Source organism: Rhinolophus hipposideros, assembly GCF_964194185.1.
Source record: "Rhinolophus hipposideros genome assembly, chromosome: 9".
Classification (NCBI taxonomy): Eukaryota; Metazoa; Chordata; class Mammalia; order Chiroptera; family Rhinolophidae; genus Rhinolophus; species Rhinolophus hipposideros.
In genome coordinates this window covers 43,026,995-43,042,595 of record NC_138055.1, presented here as the reverse complement: position 1 = coordinate 43,042,595, position 15,601 = coordinate 43,026,995, and the positions used below count along the sequence as shown (strand labels likewise).

Here is a 15,601-nt window from a genome sequence, read left to right as displayed (position 1 = left end):
CCTATCCCCACCCCATTTCCTGGTTCTTAGGCAACCAATTATCTGCTGTCTTTCACTATGGATTATTTACATTTTCTAAAATTTTATAATAATGGAATCATACACTATGTGCTCTTTTTGTCTGGTTTCTTTCATGAAGCATAATTCTTTTGAGATTCATATTGTTGCCTGTAACCATAGTTCATTTTTTTGGACTTTTGTGTGTGTGTGTGCACCACAAGCTAACAAATACCAGAGGTAACTCTTCAGCCACAACATGTACTGAAGCAAAAGAAGATATTCTGTCATTGAACAAAATCCTAAAAAGACCAAAGTTTCAAACATACAAACAAACAAACCCCAAATCAAAAGTAAAAACAACTTGGGAGAAAGAATTTCCATCCTCTAAACAATTTGAAATAAAAACTTTAGAATAATAATAGTGACCCTATCATAATTTTCTGTAATAAAAGTACTGTTGTTACAGAAACTGTATTATAACAGAAACAGGATTATTATTATAGAAATACTTCTGTGAGAATTGCATGTCCAACAGAACTATTGAGAAACATCCTTACCAGACAAAATAAATCTTATGGGTACAGAAGAACTCTTTATAGTGAGATCTTAAGTGAAGATCAGGTGGATGTGTTCATTCCTTTTTTTGTTCCCTAGTATTCCATTGTATGACATACAATCATTTGTTTATTCATCTACCTTTTGTTTCCAATTTTTGCTGATTACAGATAAAGCTATGAACATTCACACATACATCTTTGTATGGACATATGCATTTATTTATCTTGGGAAAATGCCTAGTAGAAGAATAGCTGGATCATATGGTCAGTGTATATTTAACTTTTAAGAAACTGCCAATCTATTTTGCAAAGTGGCTGTACATTCTACATTTCCACTAGCAATATATGAAAGTTCCAGGTGCTCAAGACTCTTGCCAACATTTGGTCTGATCAATCTCTTTAATTTTAGCCATCTTAGAAAGTGTGTGTTAATATCTCACTGTAGTTTTAATTTATACTTTTCTAATAACTAATGATATTGAGCATTTTTCACATACTTATTTGCTATGTGTATTTCTTTTTTTTTTGGTGAAGTTGTTAGCTCTTTTATTGAGTTTTAAGGGTTTTTATATATTCTGGATGCAAGTCATTGACCAGATTAGATATATGTTTTATAAAATATTTCCTCTAATGTATGCTTTGACTTTTTATTTTCTTCACAATATCTTTCAAAAAATAGAAATTTTTAATTTTTATAAAGTCTGATGTATCAATTTATTTTTTTATGCTTTTGGTGTCATTATCTATGAAATCTTTGCCTAACTCAAGGGTCATAAAAATTTTCTCCTATATTTTCTTCTACAAGTTTTATAATTTTAAGTTTTACATTGAGATCTTAGACACATTTTGGGTAAATTTTTGCATATGATATAAGGTACGGATTAAAAATTTTTTTTCAAATTGATATCCAGTTGAACCATTTTAACTTTGATAAATATTGCCAGATTGTTCTCTATGAAGGTTACACCATTTTACACTTCTACCAGCAACGTATGAGGTCTCACAACTAAGTTCGCAAACTCATCCTAGAAAAATGAGTACCTCATTTTGAATATCATTATGTATCAGCAATACCTCATTGCTGAATATCACTACGGTCACTCTCGAAGTACTCCCCTTGGGAAGCTATGCGTCCCCACCCGTGCCTAGTCCATCCTTCAAAGCAATTTTGGAACTCTTTCTCTGGAATGGCCATCAGAGCTGTTGTATTATCCTTGCTGTCCTGAATGTCATCAAAATGTCTTCCTTTCAATATTTCCTTTATCTTCGAGTAAAGAAAGAAGTCACTGGGTACCAGATCAGATGAGTAGGGAGGGTGTTCCAATACAATTAGTTTTTCAGTGGCTAAAAACTCCCTCACAGACAGTGCCATGTGAGCTGGTGCATTGTCGTGATGCAAGAGCCATGAATTGTTGGTGAAAAGTTCAGTTCGTTTAAATTTTTCACTCCGTCTTTTCATCATTTCCAAATAGTAAACTTGGTTAACTGTTTGTCCAGTTGATATAAATTCATAGTGAATAATCCCTGTGATATCAAAAAAGGTTAGCAACATCGTTGCAACAAGTTTGCAAACTTCACTGTCAGACCTTCGTATGAGGTCTCTCTCAACACTTATCAACCGGGGAAAAAGTAGTATCTTCTTCTATTGTTAAATTGCCTTTTTAAATTATAAGTGAGTTCAGCATAATTTCATATAATTTAGAGCTATTTGCATTTCCTTTCTCTGTGAACTATTTCTGTCCTTTGCTCAGGATTTTCTATTGGGTTGATTTTCGTTTTCTTTTAGAAAATTTAAAATTTTGAATTCCATTTGATTGCTTTTTAAAAAATTAGAATAACTTTCATAGTGTAACACATGAACACAGAGTTTGTAAAAATATTTGACCTTCTAACACACTAAAATAGAGTATTACTTCATTAGAAAACTATAGCTGAGTTAAATATGGGACTTTAAGATTCAAATCTCTTAATTCATCAAGATAATTTTCAGTAACACCGACGGACTAGACCAGAATTTGAAAAGTCCAGAGGCATACAGAAGCCATGTAAATAGCTATTTTGACTTAAATAGACTAAATATTTTACTGTTTTTCACTGTCTATATTTGCAAAACAAGACGACATAACACAAAAACTTGGCTCCAGTCTATAAAATATGTGTGGATATTCAAGAGAAGGATTTCCTGCTGTGGCTCTCCTTAACAGCATCAGTGTTATTTAGCAAAAGTATCATCTATGGAATGTTGGTCCCTCAACATCAACAGGCAAAAATAGGTAGATTTTATGATGTTGAAACTTAAAGATAATTGTTCCCTGTGTTACCAGAGAAGAGGTGCTTGGAATCATCATAGTGAAAAACTCAAGGACACACTGAATAAGCCAAGCAAACAAAGCCAAGGAAGCAGTGGATTTATTAAAGGAAAAGGAGACAGCATATTCCCAAAATGGTGGGAGTGGGCAGGAGAAGAGCACCTTCCTCAAAGAACAAAGAGGCTTAGGATTTTATTTGAATGAGGGCACAAAATACAGTGTTCAAGATATAGGAGTGGCGTTATAAGCATTCTCAAGGTGGGTCCTAGCTGACTATACCTTCCCTTCAGGAGGTGGGATTCCTTTGTCCTTACTTGGCCCTTGTTGGAACTGTCATGGCAAAACAAGAAGTGGAGATTTTTTCCCTGCCTGCAATGCTAATAGTATTATAATCCATTACAATTAGCTATAGATGCACTTTTTCTTAAGAATGACCTCATCTCCTCTCTTCTTTGCCTCCCCTCACATCCTCCTTCCTTCCTTCACCCCTTTCTCCCTGTGGCCCTATTCCTTCTGCCTACAGTAACATTTGGACAGCTCTTCATAGATGAATTTTAAGAAGAGCTTAATAAATGCCATAAATTATCCTTTTATTAAAGAAGAAACTAAACCTTAACACATTCTCTTAGAATAAATAACTCAAGTCCTTACTCCTAAAGCAAAGTTACCATTCTTGGTGACTATGAAAACTTTTCCTCAACATCTGAGAACCTAAACAAACAAACAACCTCACCCCCCAAAAAACAAACCAAAAAACCTCAAAACAATTTATTTCTGTAAACCTTATAATATTCTAAAGGACTCAGTTGGGAAATACAATAATTTAACGATCTGAACTTGAATAGAAAATACTCCATCCTCTGTGACAAATGGTAAATTTAACAGCAATTATCATGGTTATGAAGAACAGTTTTATAAATTACAAAATTCTGCAGAAATGTATTGGACAGTTAGGGGAATGGTCCTGCAAAACTTTAGCACTTTCACATTAAAGTAAGTATTTTAAATATAATAAAAGGTTGGGTTATCCCAGAAGAATGTTAATTTCACCAAGTTTTTAAGTACTCAAGATTTATATTCTTGTGTGTGTGTGTCTCTCTAGTTTCCAACACAACTTTTATTCTTTCCCATGGTTGCACATTCTAATTGTCAAAGTAGGAAAGAAACCAGAGTAGACCACACTAACCATATCCTAGTTAATGCTTATCTGCCCTGCTCTAGAAGTGATCTAAATCAAATTTGAAAATTAGACATTCTTTACACTTCATAACTGTAAAATAACATAGGGTCGTTCCTGGGTGAGGTCCTGAGTATGCAATTGCTTCCTAGGCATCTATTTTCTGCACTGCAGACTTCTGGAGTAGGGTGGGCTTCATGCTCGAGGCAGTGAAGTGGGGCTCAAGATGAGCTTCCAGGGTCATTTCAGCAGAAGAATCTGAAAGGCAGACCTACAATGATAAATGAAAAATTTTAAAAGATTCTGTGATATTGGAAACTACCAAGAAAGAGAATGAGACAACCCATAGCACCAACAAAACAAGGCACCATTGGCTTCGTTCTTCTTACAAGCACTTTCTTCCTTGTTCTTAGTATCTGGATCCTGGGGTTTCTCTCCTCCATTTGTCCAAGTGCTTCTTCCCCACCCATTTGTTTGGTGTGACCCTTGCTTGCCCTCCAATGCCCAGGGAAGTAACTCATCATATTTTATTTTTTATTACTCTTTCGTTTTTCCCTGGATTTTTCACCTAAATCCTTGCCTTCAACTAACTGTGAGCTATTGACTCCAACCTTGACAATCCTATCTCCTCACCATAGCCCCAAATTCCTGTTGGACATTCCACTTGAGTGCTCGGGTCTCACCTGAACTCACTGTATCAAAACAAGTATCAGTGGTCACTAGTCACACAGCACTTGTCTTATATCTGTCAGTATGCTGGGTGCAGGAGATAGTCAATGAAAAAGATAGACTGGTCCATATGTTCTTGAAACTCAAAGTCTAGCTGGGAAAATAGGTATTAAACGAGTTGTCTCACAATACTTATTCTAATTATAATATTTAAAGGTAAAAGGTACTATGATTTAGCCTATTTAGGGCATTTAGGAAGGCTCTTGCAGGAACAAAATATTTTAGACTTCATAGTCCTTTTATAAGAATCTTTTCTTTCCTATATTACTGGATAAATTTCAAAATTCTATAAGCCTGCCCTTCCTGACCCATTCTTGCGAATGATTTCTTCTGGCAGCTTTGAAAAATCACTCTCTAAATTAGCAGTTTCAGTGAAAAGCTACTTGGAAGAAACTTTAGATAAATCTGAAGGCTGAAAATAGTTATAAAAAATAAGACCTATTCTCTGTTTAGTAACCATGAAAATATGTCCTTACAAAATTCTTATAACAAGCTTCTTTTAAAGACATCTGGATTTCAAGAAATATAAGGTTTATTCTATGAAAGTACTTAATGTTAATTGGTTATTACTGGATAATCATATTCAAATAAATGTCTATAAGTCTAAAAGAAATGCAAACTGCCATGTTTTCCTTGCTACATACAAGAATTTTCATCTTTGTCTCTTCCCTATGTGTAACGTAAGTTTTCCTGTTAGATTAGTTATTTAAAAGCAATGCAAAGCTGCTTATTGGACACTTCTATGAGAAAGTGACATTTTATTTTTTTATTACTATTTTTGTAATTAAAAAAACATGTTTATTAAATACTAGCTTTACTATATTTTTAAGGTGGCAGTATTGAATATCATGTCAAGATATGTGCATTTAAAAGATACTTAATATTGCTGATTTGAACTTTGTATACTTATTTATTGCTGATTTTTAAATTAAATTTATTGGGGTGGCATTGGTTAGTAAAATTATATAAGTTTCAAGTGTACATTTCTATACGTCATCTATATATTGCATTGTGTGTTCTCCACCCAGAGTAAATTCTCCTTCCATCACCATATATTTGATGTCCTTTACCCTTTTCTACCACCCTCACCCCCTTACCCTCCGGTAACAACTAAATTGTTGTCTGTGTCTATGAGGATTTTTTTCTTTGTTTGTCTTGTTCCTTTGTTGCTTTCAGTTTTCTATCCTACATATGAGTGAAGGCATATGGTTCTCAATATTTTTGTCTAATTTATTTCACTTAGCATGATAACCTCAAGATCAGACCCATCCATGTTGTCACAAATGGCAGAATTCCATCTTTTCTTATGGCCAAGTAATATTCCATTGTGTATATATACTACACCTTTATCTAATCATCTATCAAAGGACGCTTTGGTTGTTTCTATGTCTTGGCCATTGTGAATAATGCTGCAGTGAACATAGGGGTACACATATCTTTACAGACAAATGTTTTCACATATTTAGATACCCAGAAGAGGGAGTGCTGGGTCATATGGCAATTATGTTCTTAATTTTTGGAGGTACCTCCACACTGCCTTCCATAGTGGCTGTACCAATTTACATTCCCACCAGCAGTGCATGAGGCTTCCTTTTTCTCCACAGCCTCTCCAACACATTATTATTACACGTCTTATTGATGATAGCCTTTCTAACAGATGTGAGGTGATATCTCATTATGGTTTTTGATTTGCATCTCCTTAATAGCTAGTGAAGTTGAGCTTCACTATGTCTGTTGGCCGTTTGTATGCCTCCTTGAGAGAAGTATCTGTTCAGGTCTTTTGCCCATTTTTTAATTGGATTGTTTGGTTTTTGTTGTTGAGTTGTATGAGTTCTTTATACATTTTGGATATTAGCCCATTATTAGAAGTGACACTTTAGATAGGTCATTTTAGAAGGATGAATAGGAGTTTGACCAAGTAAAGAAGGAGTTAAAAACATTATATATATATATATGTTTTTAAACATTATAAACATTATATACATTATAAACATTATATAATGTTTATAATGTATTATATACATTATAAACATTATAAACATTTTATATATATATATATAATATATATATATAATGTTTTTAACTCCTTCTTTACTTGGTCAAACTCCTATTCATCCTTCTAAAATGACCTATCTAAAGTGTCACTTCTAATAATGGGCTAATATCCAAAATGTATATATATATAGTACACACACACACACACACACACACACACACTCACACACAGAGGATGCCAAAAAATATATATATACAGGTGGACACTTTGGTCAACATTGCTCAAGCAGTAGTTCACCATAATCAGAAGTGTCTGGACACTGATGGTAACCACTTTGAGCTCCTCTTGTAATTGCAAAAGTCAAAAGTGACTTGTATTCATCTTTTGTTATTGTTATATATTATTATAATTTTAATACAGTTTTCCTTTCTTAAAATGTGTATACAGTTTTTTGGCACCACATATATACGTGCATACACCATATATATATATATATATATATATATATATATATATATATATATATATATATGATAAAAATCTTAGGAGAGGAGCATGATAGGTTAGAATGGTTCAGGGAAGGTCATGTGACAGAATTATAGTGAGTGTGCATGTGAATCCCCTTTAGTCATATGAGCTATGTAAGTAATTTTAAATTATTATTTGACAGATAGGCCGCACTTCTTTGAATGCAACTTTGGGTAGCTTACATGGCAAAATAGAGCTAGGGAGTTTAAACCATCACCAAATTATTATCATCACCATAAACATCCTCACTACTCTCATTTTAAGTGCTGAACACTAAATGAGTCATACATAGTATCATTAATTTTCATCAACTTTGTATTATAGACGTTAGCGTCACTTTAAAGATAAGAATACTGAGGCTCAGAGATATTTGAAAAGGCTTCATTGAGGAAGTAACATTTAACTTGGGATGCAGAGTTAGTTAGGTAATGAGGCATAGAGGAACATTCCAGGAAAAGAGAGGACATGAGTGATTTTGGCAGGACTTGGAGAAGACCAGATTAGTGTTGTATAAAGTTCATTCTAGCTGCAGAATGGGGATCAGATTGAAGAAGGGCATGACTGGAAACAGGGAGACAAGGTAGGAGAACGTTACATTACCCCAGCTAAAAGATGGTAGTAAACTGAACTAATGGTAGTGGCATAGGGGAAGTGAAAGCTCAATAGATTTCGGAACTATTAGGAGGTAGAATAGATTGTCAGTGATGTTCAATAAACCTCTGTAGTGTGAAAGAAATGTTCTGTAATCTGCATAATACAATAGGGTAGCCACTAGCCATATGTTGTTATTGAGCATTTGAAATGTAACAAATGCAACCAAGAAACTTGCATTTAAAATTTTATTTAATATTAATTAATTTAAATTGAAATAGCCACTTGTGACTTATGGTTACTTTTCTGGACACGGCAGGATTGAATAACTTTAGCTTACTCTCCTTTTACACATACTCTCTCTAATTACAAGGTCTGTTAAGATAACCTCACTATATCCAAATTTGCATGCTTCTTCTCTGGTGAGTTTGGTCTTCTCATTACTGTACAAACATATGCAATACTGATTTTTACTTCTACATTTGCTCATATTTCCTTACTTACATTGCTCTGTTCTTTCCTTTTATTATTGAAAAGTATCAAGTTCCATTTTCCCAGGAAAATTTTAATGATTATTCTTTCTCATTAATATGTCTTTCCTTGAGCATCAGTCATGTCGGTCTATACCACATGATCTCATGATAAGTCACAGTTTATTTCCTGCTCTTTAATATTTTTTATTGGTGTAATAAGTTAATGCTGGATCTCACTCTAAACTAAGATGCTTTAAAGCAGGGAACATATTCTTCATATTTTCTATATTTTTTCCTCCTCCGTTAAGCATATATTTAGCAAGTCATTCTTAAAGACAAATCCTTACTTACTACTCTGCTCTTATTACAATGTATGCTACAAGACGCCTGGTTCCTTATACAGTTTTGTTTTCTCAAACAGAACAAATTAAAAGTAGTGGAAAAATTAGATCAGTGGGATTTTTTTAAAATGAGGAATACATAATTATTTTAGCCTTAATTGAATTCACTATTTTTAGTGGGTAGTCCCCAAAGATGACTACTTTCAATTCCTTCCCTTCCAATACGTACATGTTGCTCCACTCTTTAAGTCAACCCAGCCACCTCCCCTTTCCCCTTTGAACTTGGGCCAGCCTTATGACTCGCTTTGACAAATAGAAACCAGTGGAAGTAACACTGTGCTAGTTCCAGGCCTAGACTTTCAGGTCCTGGCAGCTTCCACTTTGGCTCTAGGAAAGCCAGTCACCATGCTGTGAAGTTCTGGTTGGACTACTGAATGAGGAGAAACCAGGGAAGCCACCTGAAGGAAGGGCATTGAGCTGCCAGATGTAGTAATGAAGACTTCTTGGATTTTTCAGGCTAGCCTGCCTCCAGCTGAATGTAACCATGTGCATGACCCCAACTGATATTACATGGAGCAGAACTGCCTGGACAAACGCTGCCCTAATTGCTGATTCAAAGAATCATGAAAAAAAGTAAAACCATTATTGTTTTGAGTAGTTACCTTTTGGACTGGCTTGTTACACAGCAATAAATGACTAAAATGTTATCATTAAAAAAGATTCAGTCATAGTAAGATAACTAACCTCAGTTTGATCACTTTCCTGGTCCACCATTTCCCCAACCCCCACAAGTTTATGGCATCTCTTTATTGAACAGCCAGTGTTGAACCAAATGACTCTGTGATAACGGAAAAACAAGTATTACTCAAACCAACCCAAGACTTTCAAAACATAATTTGAAACATTCTTCTATATGCTTAAATATTAAGTATGAAATTCTGAAATTGAAAGCATCCTGTATTCTAAGTGGTCCCTTGAGTATAAAATTTACTTATCAAACAGAAAAGAAAATTTTTGCTTGAGAATAAGTTTACCAAAATAACCATCCAAGAACCTTTGGTAAGGTGTTACTTGATGAAAATATTGGATTTAATGTTTCTGGACACTTATTCAGAACATATCTTAATTTTGCTATTATTTGTTATAATTTTTTTGTTGTTTTCTCAAAGAGTTTACTTAGGCAGACCCAGGGACAGAAAGGTCTTGAATATAAAAGAAGGTGCTGTGCCTCTTGGTCGTGAAGTATGGCTTGTGCTGGCGACAAAGGACCCAATAGGGTAAGGGGAACTTGATCTTGGAGTCATGGAACTGCTTGACGGCAGGTTGGTGTCACTTGCTAGCTGCGATCTGTGGCCTCCACCTTCATGATCTGGATTGAGTGGGCACGGGAGTGGTGCTTGGCCCTCATATCTCGACAGCATTAGGCAATGCACCGGTGATTGTCGGGTCCACATACTCCAGGTACATGTTGTGGGTGCCAATGCGGTTGTCGTAGTGCAGCGAGATGCCAAAGTTCTTCACCCATAGGGGGGATTTCTCGAATATCTGCCCACAGTAGACAATTTCCCCTGAAGACTTCTTCATCTTCTTCAGCTGAGACACAAAGTATCAGAAGCAAGACTTGGGGACCACATGGTTAGGCGCAAAAACACTTGTGGTAGAGGGGCAGCATGAGGCACTTGCGGGGTGGGCACACATCAGCCCACAACCTGTATTCTCGTAGCATGCCGGAACACTTCATAACTTCATAGCGCTTTCTACGGGTTCGTCACCACCCATAAAAGTTATTTGTAAAATTATAAAAGTTATATTTTTCTGACTGCCTTAATTAACCATTGGAAAGGTGGCATTTATATGATTGGTGACATATTGATCTTATTTAGTCACAAAGTCACCTTCAAGCTAAAAATATCCTATTTTAATGTCTGAAATGATGGGATTATCTCAGATTTGATCCACTTTGGGTAAATCGTCTCTAAATGCTTAGCAGGTCAGAAGTAGGTACTCAGAGAACATGTTTTGAACACTGTGGGGACAGAGCCAGGAGTGCAGTTTCCAGGCTCTCGCCCTCACGTGGAAAAGTGCTCACTTGGGTAGTAAATGGCAATCAACTGTGATTGGATGGCCATCAGCTGTGGCTAGTTGGCTGTCAGCTGTAACCACTGAGCCATTAGCCACTGATATAACTGCCGTGGCTAAGCTAGCAGGCGGCAGAGTGCAGGTTGCGGATTGCAGAGAAGTGGACAGCAGGTTATGGATAGTATGGCTCCTGCTTCCTGTATCTCCAACCCAGCTGCCAGTGAGACTATAGTGGTATGAACCACCTATCTATGGCTCCGTGGGTGTTCCTTTTTGGCCTCACCACATCCTGTGTTCCTATGTGGGGAGCAGAAGCTGAGACCCCGCATGACACCCTGCATGACAAACACTCATCAAAATGTCTTCACTCAGCTGCATTTTCCCCATAATTAAACAGCTAGTCCATTCTTTGCTATTATTTAAGTTTATTTTATAATTTGTACCTTTAGAGAGCAGGTTAAGTAGTTAAATTGATTATATAGCTATCCATAGAGGTTAAGGAATGACATAGCTATCTGTTCCTTTGGATTTCCTGAAGACATTTTGAAGGTGAGCATATGGCAATGCTGGTATTTCTGGCTTGGGTTGGGGTGGAATAGTTCGTGGGCCCAACAGAGCAAATTTTCCACTGATGGAGCTACAGCCTGAAGAACTGCTCAGTCCAATTTGTTTTAGATTTCTGCATGAGCTGATACAGCACTTGCCAGATGAAGTAAATGAACTTTGTCCTTGTCTTGTAAGGCTCTTTCAGGCTAGCTGATTCTTTTATAAATAAATGCTTCTGAAAAATAATGGACAATGACAATTTCATTTACAAACTGAGATCTTCTCTAATCTTGTGGAATAATAAAATCTGAGAAATAATAAAGAACTCAATGATTCATTCACTATAATCTCTACCCAGTCATACATCTCCTTGCCCGAAGGCGCTTTACCCCCTATCTAGTACAGTGCCTCGTTCATAGTAAACATTCACGTAATGTTACTGAATCACTGACTTGGTGAATATGGCCGCTTATAAATTTTAGTAAATGAAATCCATCTTTAATTTTTAGCACATTTTAAAGTCATTTATATTATTTAAATCAATTTTAATGACTATAAATAAACTTTATGAAAAATTTGCTAAAAGTGTAAAGAAACAGACATCATGATTCATGATATTTATTAGGTTATTAAAAATTATTTTTAAAAATTGTGGTTCTTTATGTGCTGACTATATGAACAGAGTTTGAATATACTTTACAAATTTTATCTTTTAAAGCTTACTTCAATATGATGAACTTACGATTATTGAATATATAAAGAATTCTCAAACTCAAAAATAATAAAACTCAATAAAAATGACCAAAATATTTGAACAGACACTTTACCAAAGAAGGTATACAGATAGCCAATAGGCAGGAAAATATGCTCAACATCATTAGTCATTAACCTTACATATCTGTTAGATTGGCTAAAATTTAAAAGACTAACAACAATAAGTGTTAGTATGGATGTGGAGCACCTAGAACTTATACCGTGTTTCCTCAAAAATAAGACCTAGCCGGACCATCAACTGTAATGCGTCTTTTGGAGCAAAAATTAATTAAAGATCCGGTATTATGTTATAATATAATATAATATAATATAATATAATATAATATAATATAATATAATATAATATAATATAATATAGACCCAGTCTTACATTATATTAAAATAAGACTGGGTCTTATATTAATTTTTGCTCCAAAAGATGCATTAGAGCTGATGGTCCGGCTAGGTCTTATTTTCAGGGAAACACAGTATAACACCGTGGGGATGAAAAATAGTAAAGCTATTTTGGATAACACTTTAGCAGTTTCCTAAAAAGTTAAACATTCACATTCCACATGACCCAACTATTCCACTCTTGGAAATTTACCTAAAAAAAAGTAATGAAAGTATATATCTATATTATGTACAAGACTTGTACATAAATGATCATAGCAGTTTTATTTGTAATAACCCAAACTTGGAAACAACTAAACATTCAATGCATGAATAGGTAAACAATTTGTGACACATCCATACAATGGAATACCAGCCAGCAATAAAAAGAAATGAATTATTGATGTACTCAACAAGATAGATGAATATCAAAAGAATTTTGCTCTGTGGAAGAAGCCACACAATAAATAACACATGTTGTATGATTCCATATACTACATATATTTATAGAAATGCAAACTCATCTATAGTGATACAAAGAATATTGGTGGTTGCTCAGAGGGTTGTCTTTAGTGATGAAAGAAGGGAGTGATTATAAAAGAGACATGAGAAAACTTTTTGAGTGATAGAATGGTGTGGGAACAGAGTCCCAGAGAGCAGTTTCCAGGCTCTCGGTCTCACGTGGAAAGGTGCTGGCTTGGTTATTAGATGGCCATCAGCTGTAATCATATGGCCATCCACTGTGGCTGGGCGGCCATCAGCTGTTACCGGTTAGCCATTGGCCACTGATATAACTGCCTAGACTGAGCTAGCAAGCGCTGATTGCAGTTAGCAAGGGGTTGGTTGGCTGGCAGAGAAGCGGAAGGCAGGTTGTGGGTCCTGCAGCTCCTGCTTCCTGTGTCTCCAACCAAGCAGCCAGGGAGAATATAGTGGTATGACCCCTATCCATGGCTCCAGTTGGTGTTCCTTTTTGGCCTCACCATATCCTGCGTTCTTATACGGGGAGCGGGACCAGGGTCCCTGCATGATTATTTTGATTGTTGTTTTGGCTTCACACGACTATATGCATCATAATTTATCAAGTGGTACACTTGAAATATGTGCAGTTTATTATATATCATTACAGCTCAATAAAGTAGAAAAAATAAGAAGTAAAGGTTCTATGACTTGAGTACTATTTTAAAGCTTTCAACTTTTACTTCTCCGGCAGGCTTCTATAAAAGTTTAGTTAGCTTTAAAAAATACAGTAACTCTCTTGCCCCAAATTCATTTTGGGCAAAATAATAATAATAAAAAATACCTGGAGTTTTAGGACTTTTTAAACAGCAATAAACTACAGTTTAATATGTGATAGGGAAAGAAGAAGCGAAACAGAGAACCTCTGGACTTAAGGGGTGACAAGTGATGGGTGGGGAGATCAGGCAAGGACACTAAGAATGAAACATGGAAGGATACTTGGGAAGCCACTAGACTCTGCCTACACCTCCTCACCTGCAACTATGTAAATTCTCTAGGCAGGTGGGTCCAAGTGGATTTAAATGTTACCACGTATGGCAGGTCCTCACTTATGAAAACTGTTCCTCCCTGAGTTAGTCCTACAAGGTGGTAAACTCAGTGTTTGGCGCGTTAAAAAAAGGCAGAAACCCTCTGCTCCTCTGGGTGTTTGCCCTACACTACGTCCTGTTCTCGATCGCCCCCTGGTGGCGAACGCCCCGGGACCCGCAGGCGCATGGGCAAGGCCGGAGCAAAGGTGCCGGCAATAAAAGACGCTGCAAGGGAGGGGAGCGGCGGGTAGCTCCCTATGCTTTTGCGGCTTCGGCACCCTGGCACGGGTCTGGCTGCCCCGGAATGCCGTTTACCAAACGCGGCGCTCAATCCCGTTCCTCTGCTTCTACCCGTCCAATTTCATTCAGGTGTTGCCCGGTGGCAGTCGGGGTAAGGGGAGGGGGCATGATAGGGTTGTGACCTAAGGGTTTTATGGTAGGACTTACAGGCATTTGTAAACGTAAGGGCTCAGAGGAGCCCTGACTGTAGGAGGATTGTCACCATTAGACCCTTCCCCCAGGTTCCGAAGAACTGAGGGAAGAGGGAAACCAGATGACTTCCTTAAATCCTAGTTTTTTCCCCCACCTTAGAGTTCACCCTGTTCCCGCTTTGTCCCATACATTGACCTGTCACTTTACCTCCGCTTACAGAAGGTTGAATATCGTCCTCGTGTCCCACATTCCCCAACCCTCAAGTGGCGGGTGGGGGTTTGGGGGGTTGGGGGGCAGTCCAGCAGCAGGGACCCGGTTCATCTGCCCGAAGGCATAGTGGGAGGAACCTCCGTGGGCTCCGAGGATGAGGTGAGGACCAGCCCAGGGTGGAGAGGGGTGCACTTCTACGGGAGTTAGGAACCGGCAGAAGCACCTACACTTCCAGCTTCCAACCCAGGCGAAGAAACTGCGTGACATTCCCGTTCACACATGATTGACAGGAGAGTCCTGGCCCAGCAGGAGGGTGTGGGTGTGTAGAGGCGGAGACAAAACCCAAATCGCACGTAAAGCGGGCCCGGGCTCGGTCTCCTAGACGGTCTGGGTCTGGTGCCACCTATCCCGCCAGGCTGCAGTGTGGCATCGCGGAGCCGGACGTTCCAGAGCCAGAAAAGGATTACGGAGTGTCCCTCTCTGGAGCTGCATCCTGCAAAGAGAGAGCAGGGAAGCCGGGAGCCCGGTGCCACCACTTCCCTGGCAGCTTCAGCCTCTGGCGGGACTGGCTCGCGCTGTTCCCTCGCGGCTCTGCTCGGAGGTCCTCCTCCCTCCTCCCTCCTCCATCCAGCGAACTGCCTCCTCCTCCTTCCTCTGCCTCCACCCTCCACCCCTATCCCCGTCTGGCTGGAGCTGGGTTCGGAACTCTCAGTCGGCCTGAGCTCTGGATGTGGGCGCGGGACAAGTCCACGGCTCCTCCACCCAAGATGGACAGCCGGTACACCAGCACGGCGGGCATCGGGGACTTGAACCAGCTGAGTGCGGCCATCCCGGCCACGCGGGTGGAGGTGTCCGTGTCCTGCAGGTGAGGACGCAGCCTTTCCCTTCCTTCTTCCTGTCCTCTCTGCCCGGTGGGTAGCGCTTGGCAAACGCTCGGAATTCT

The 15,601-nt window shown here is 38.0% G+C and overlaps 1 protein-coding gene across 1 annotated transcript in view; it reads left to right on the top strand.

Moving 5' to 3' along the window:
• The first annotated feature begins 14,995 nt into the window (after positions 1-14,995).
• Positions 14,996-15,601, top strand: part of CPNE8 (copine 8) — a 176,231-nt gene continuing 175,625 nt past the window's right edge. Inside the window, exon 1 of the mRNA XM_081058554.1 lies at positions 14,996-15,523. Within this exon, the coding sequence (XP_080914680.1) occupies positions 15,387-15,523 (137 nt within the window). The 5' untranslated portion in view covers positions 14,996-15,386. The remainder of the gene's footprint in view (positions 15,524-15,601) is intronic.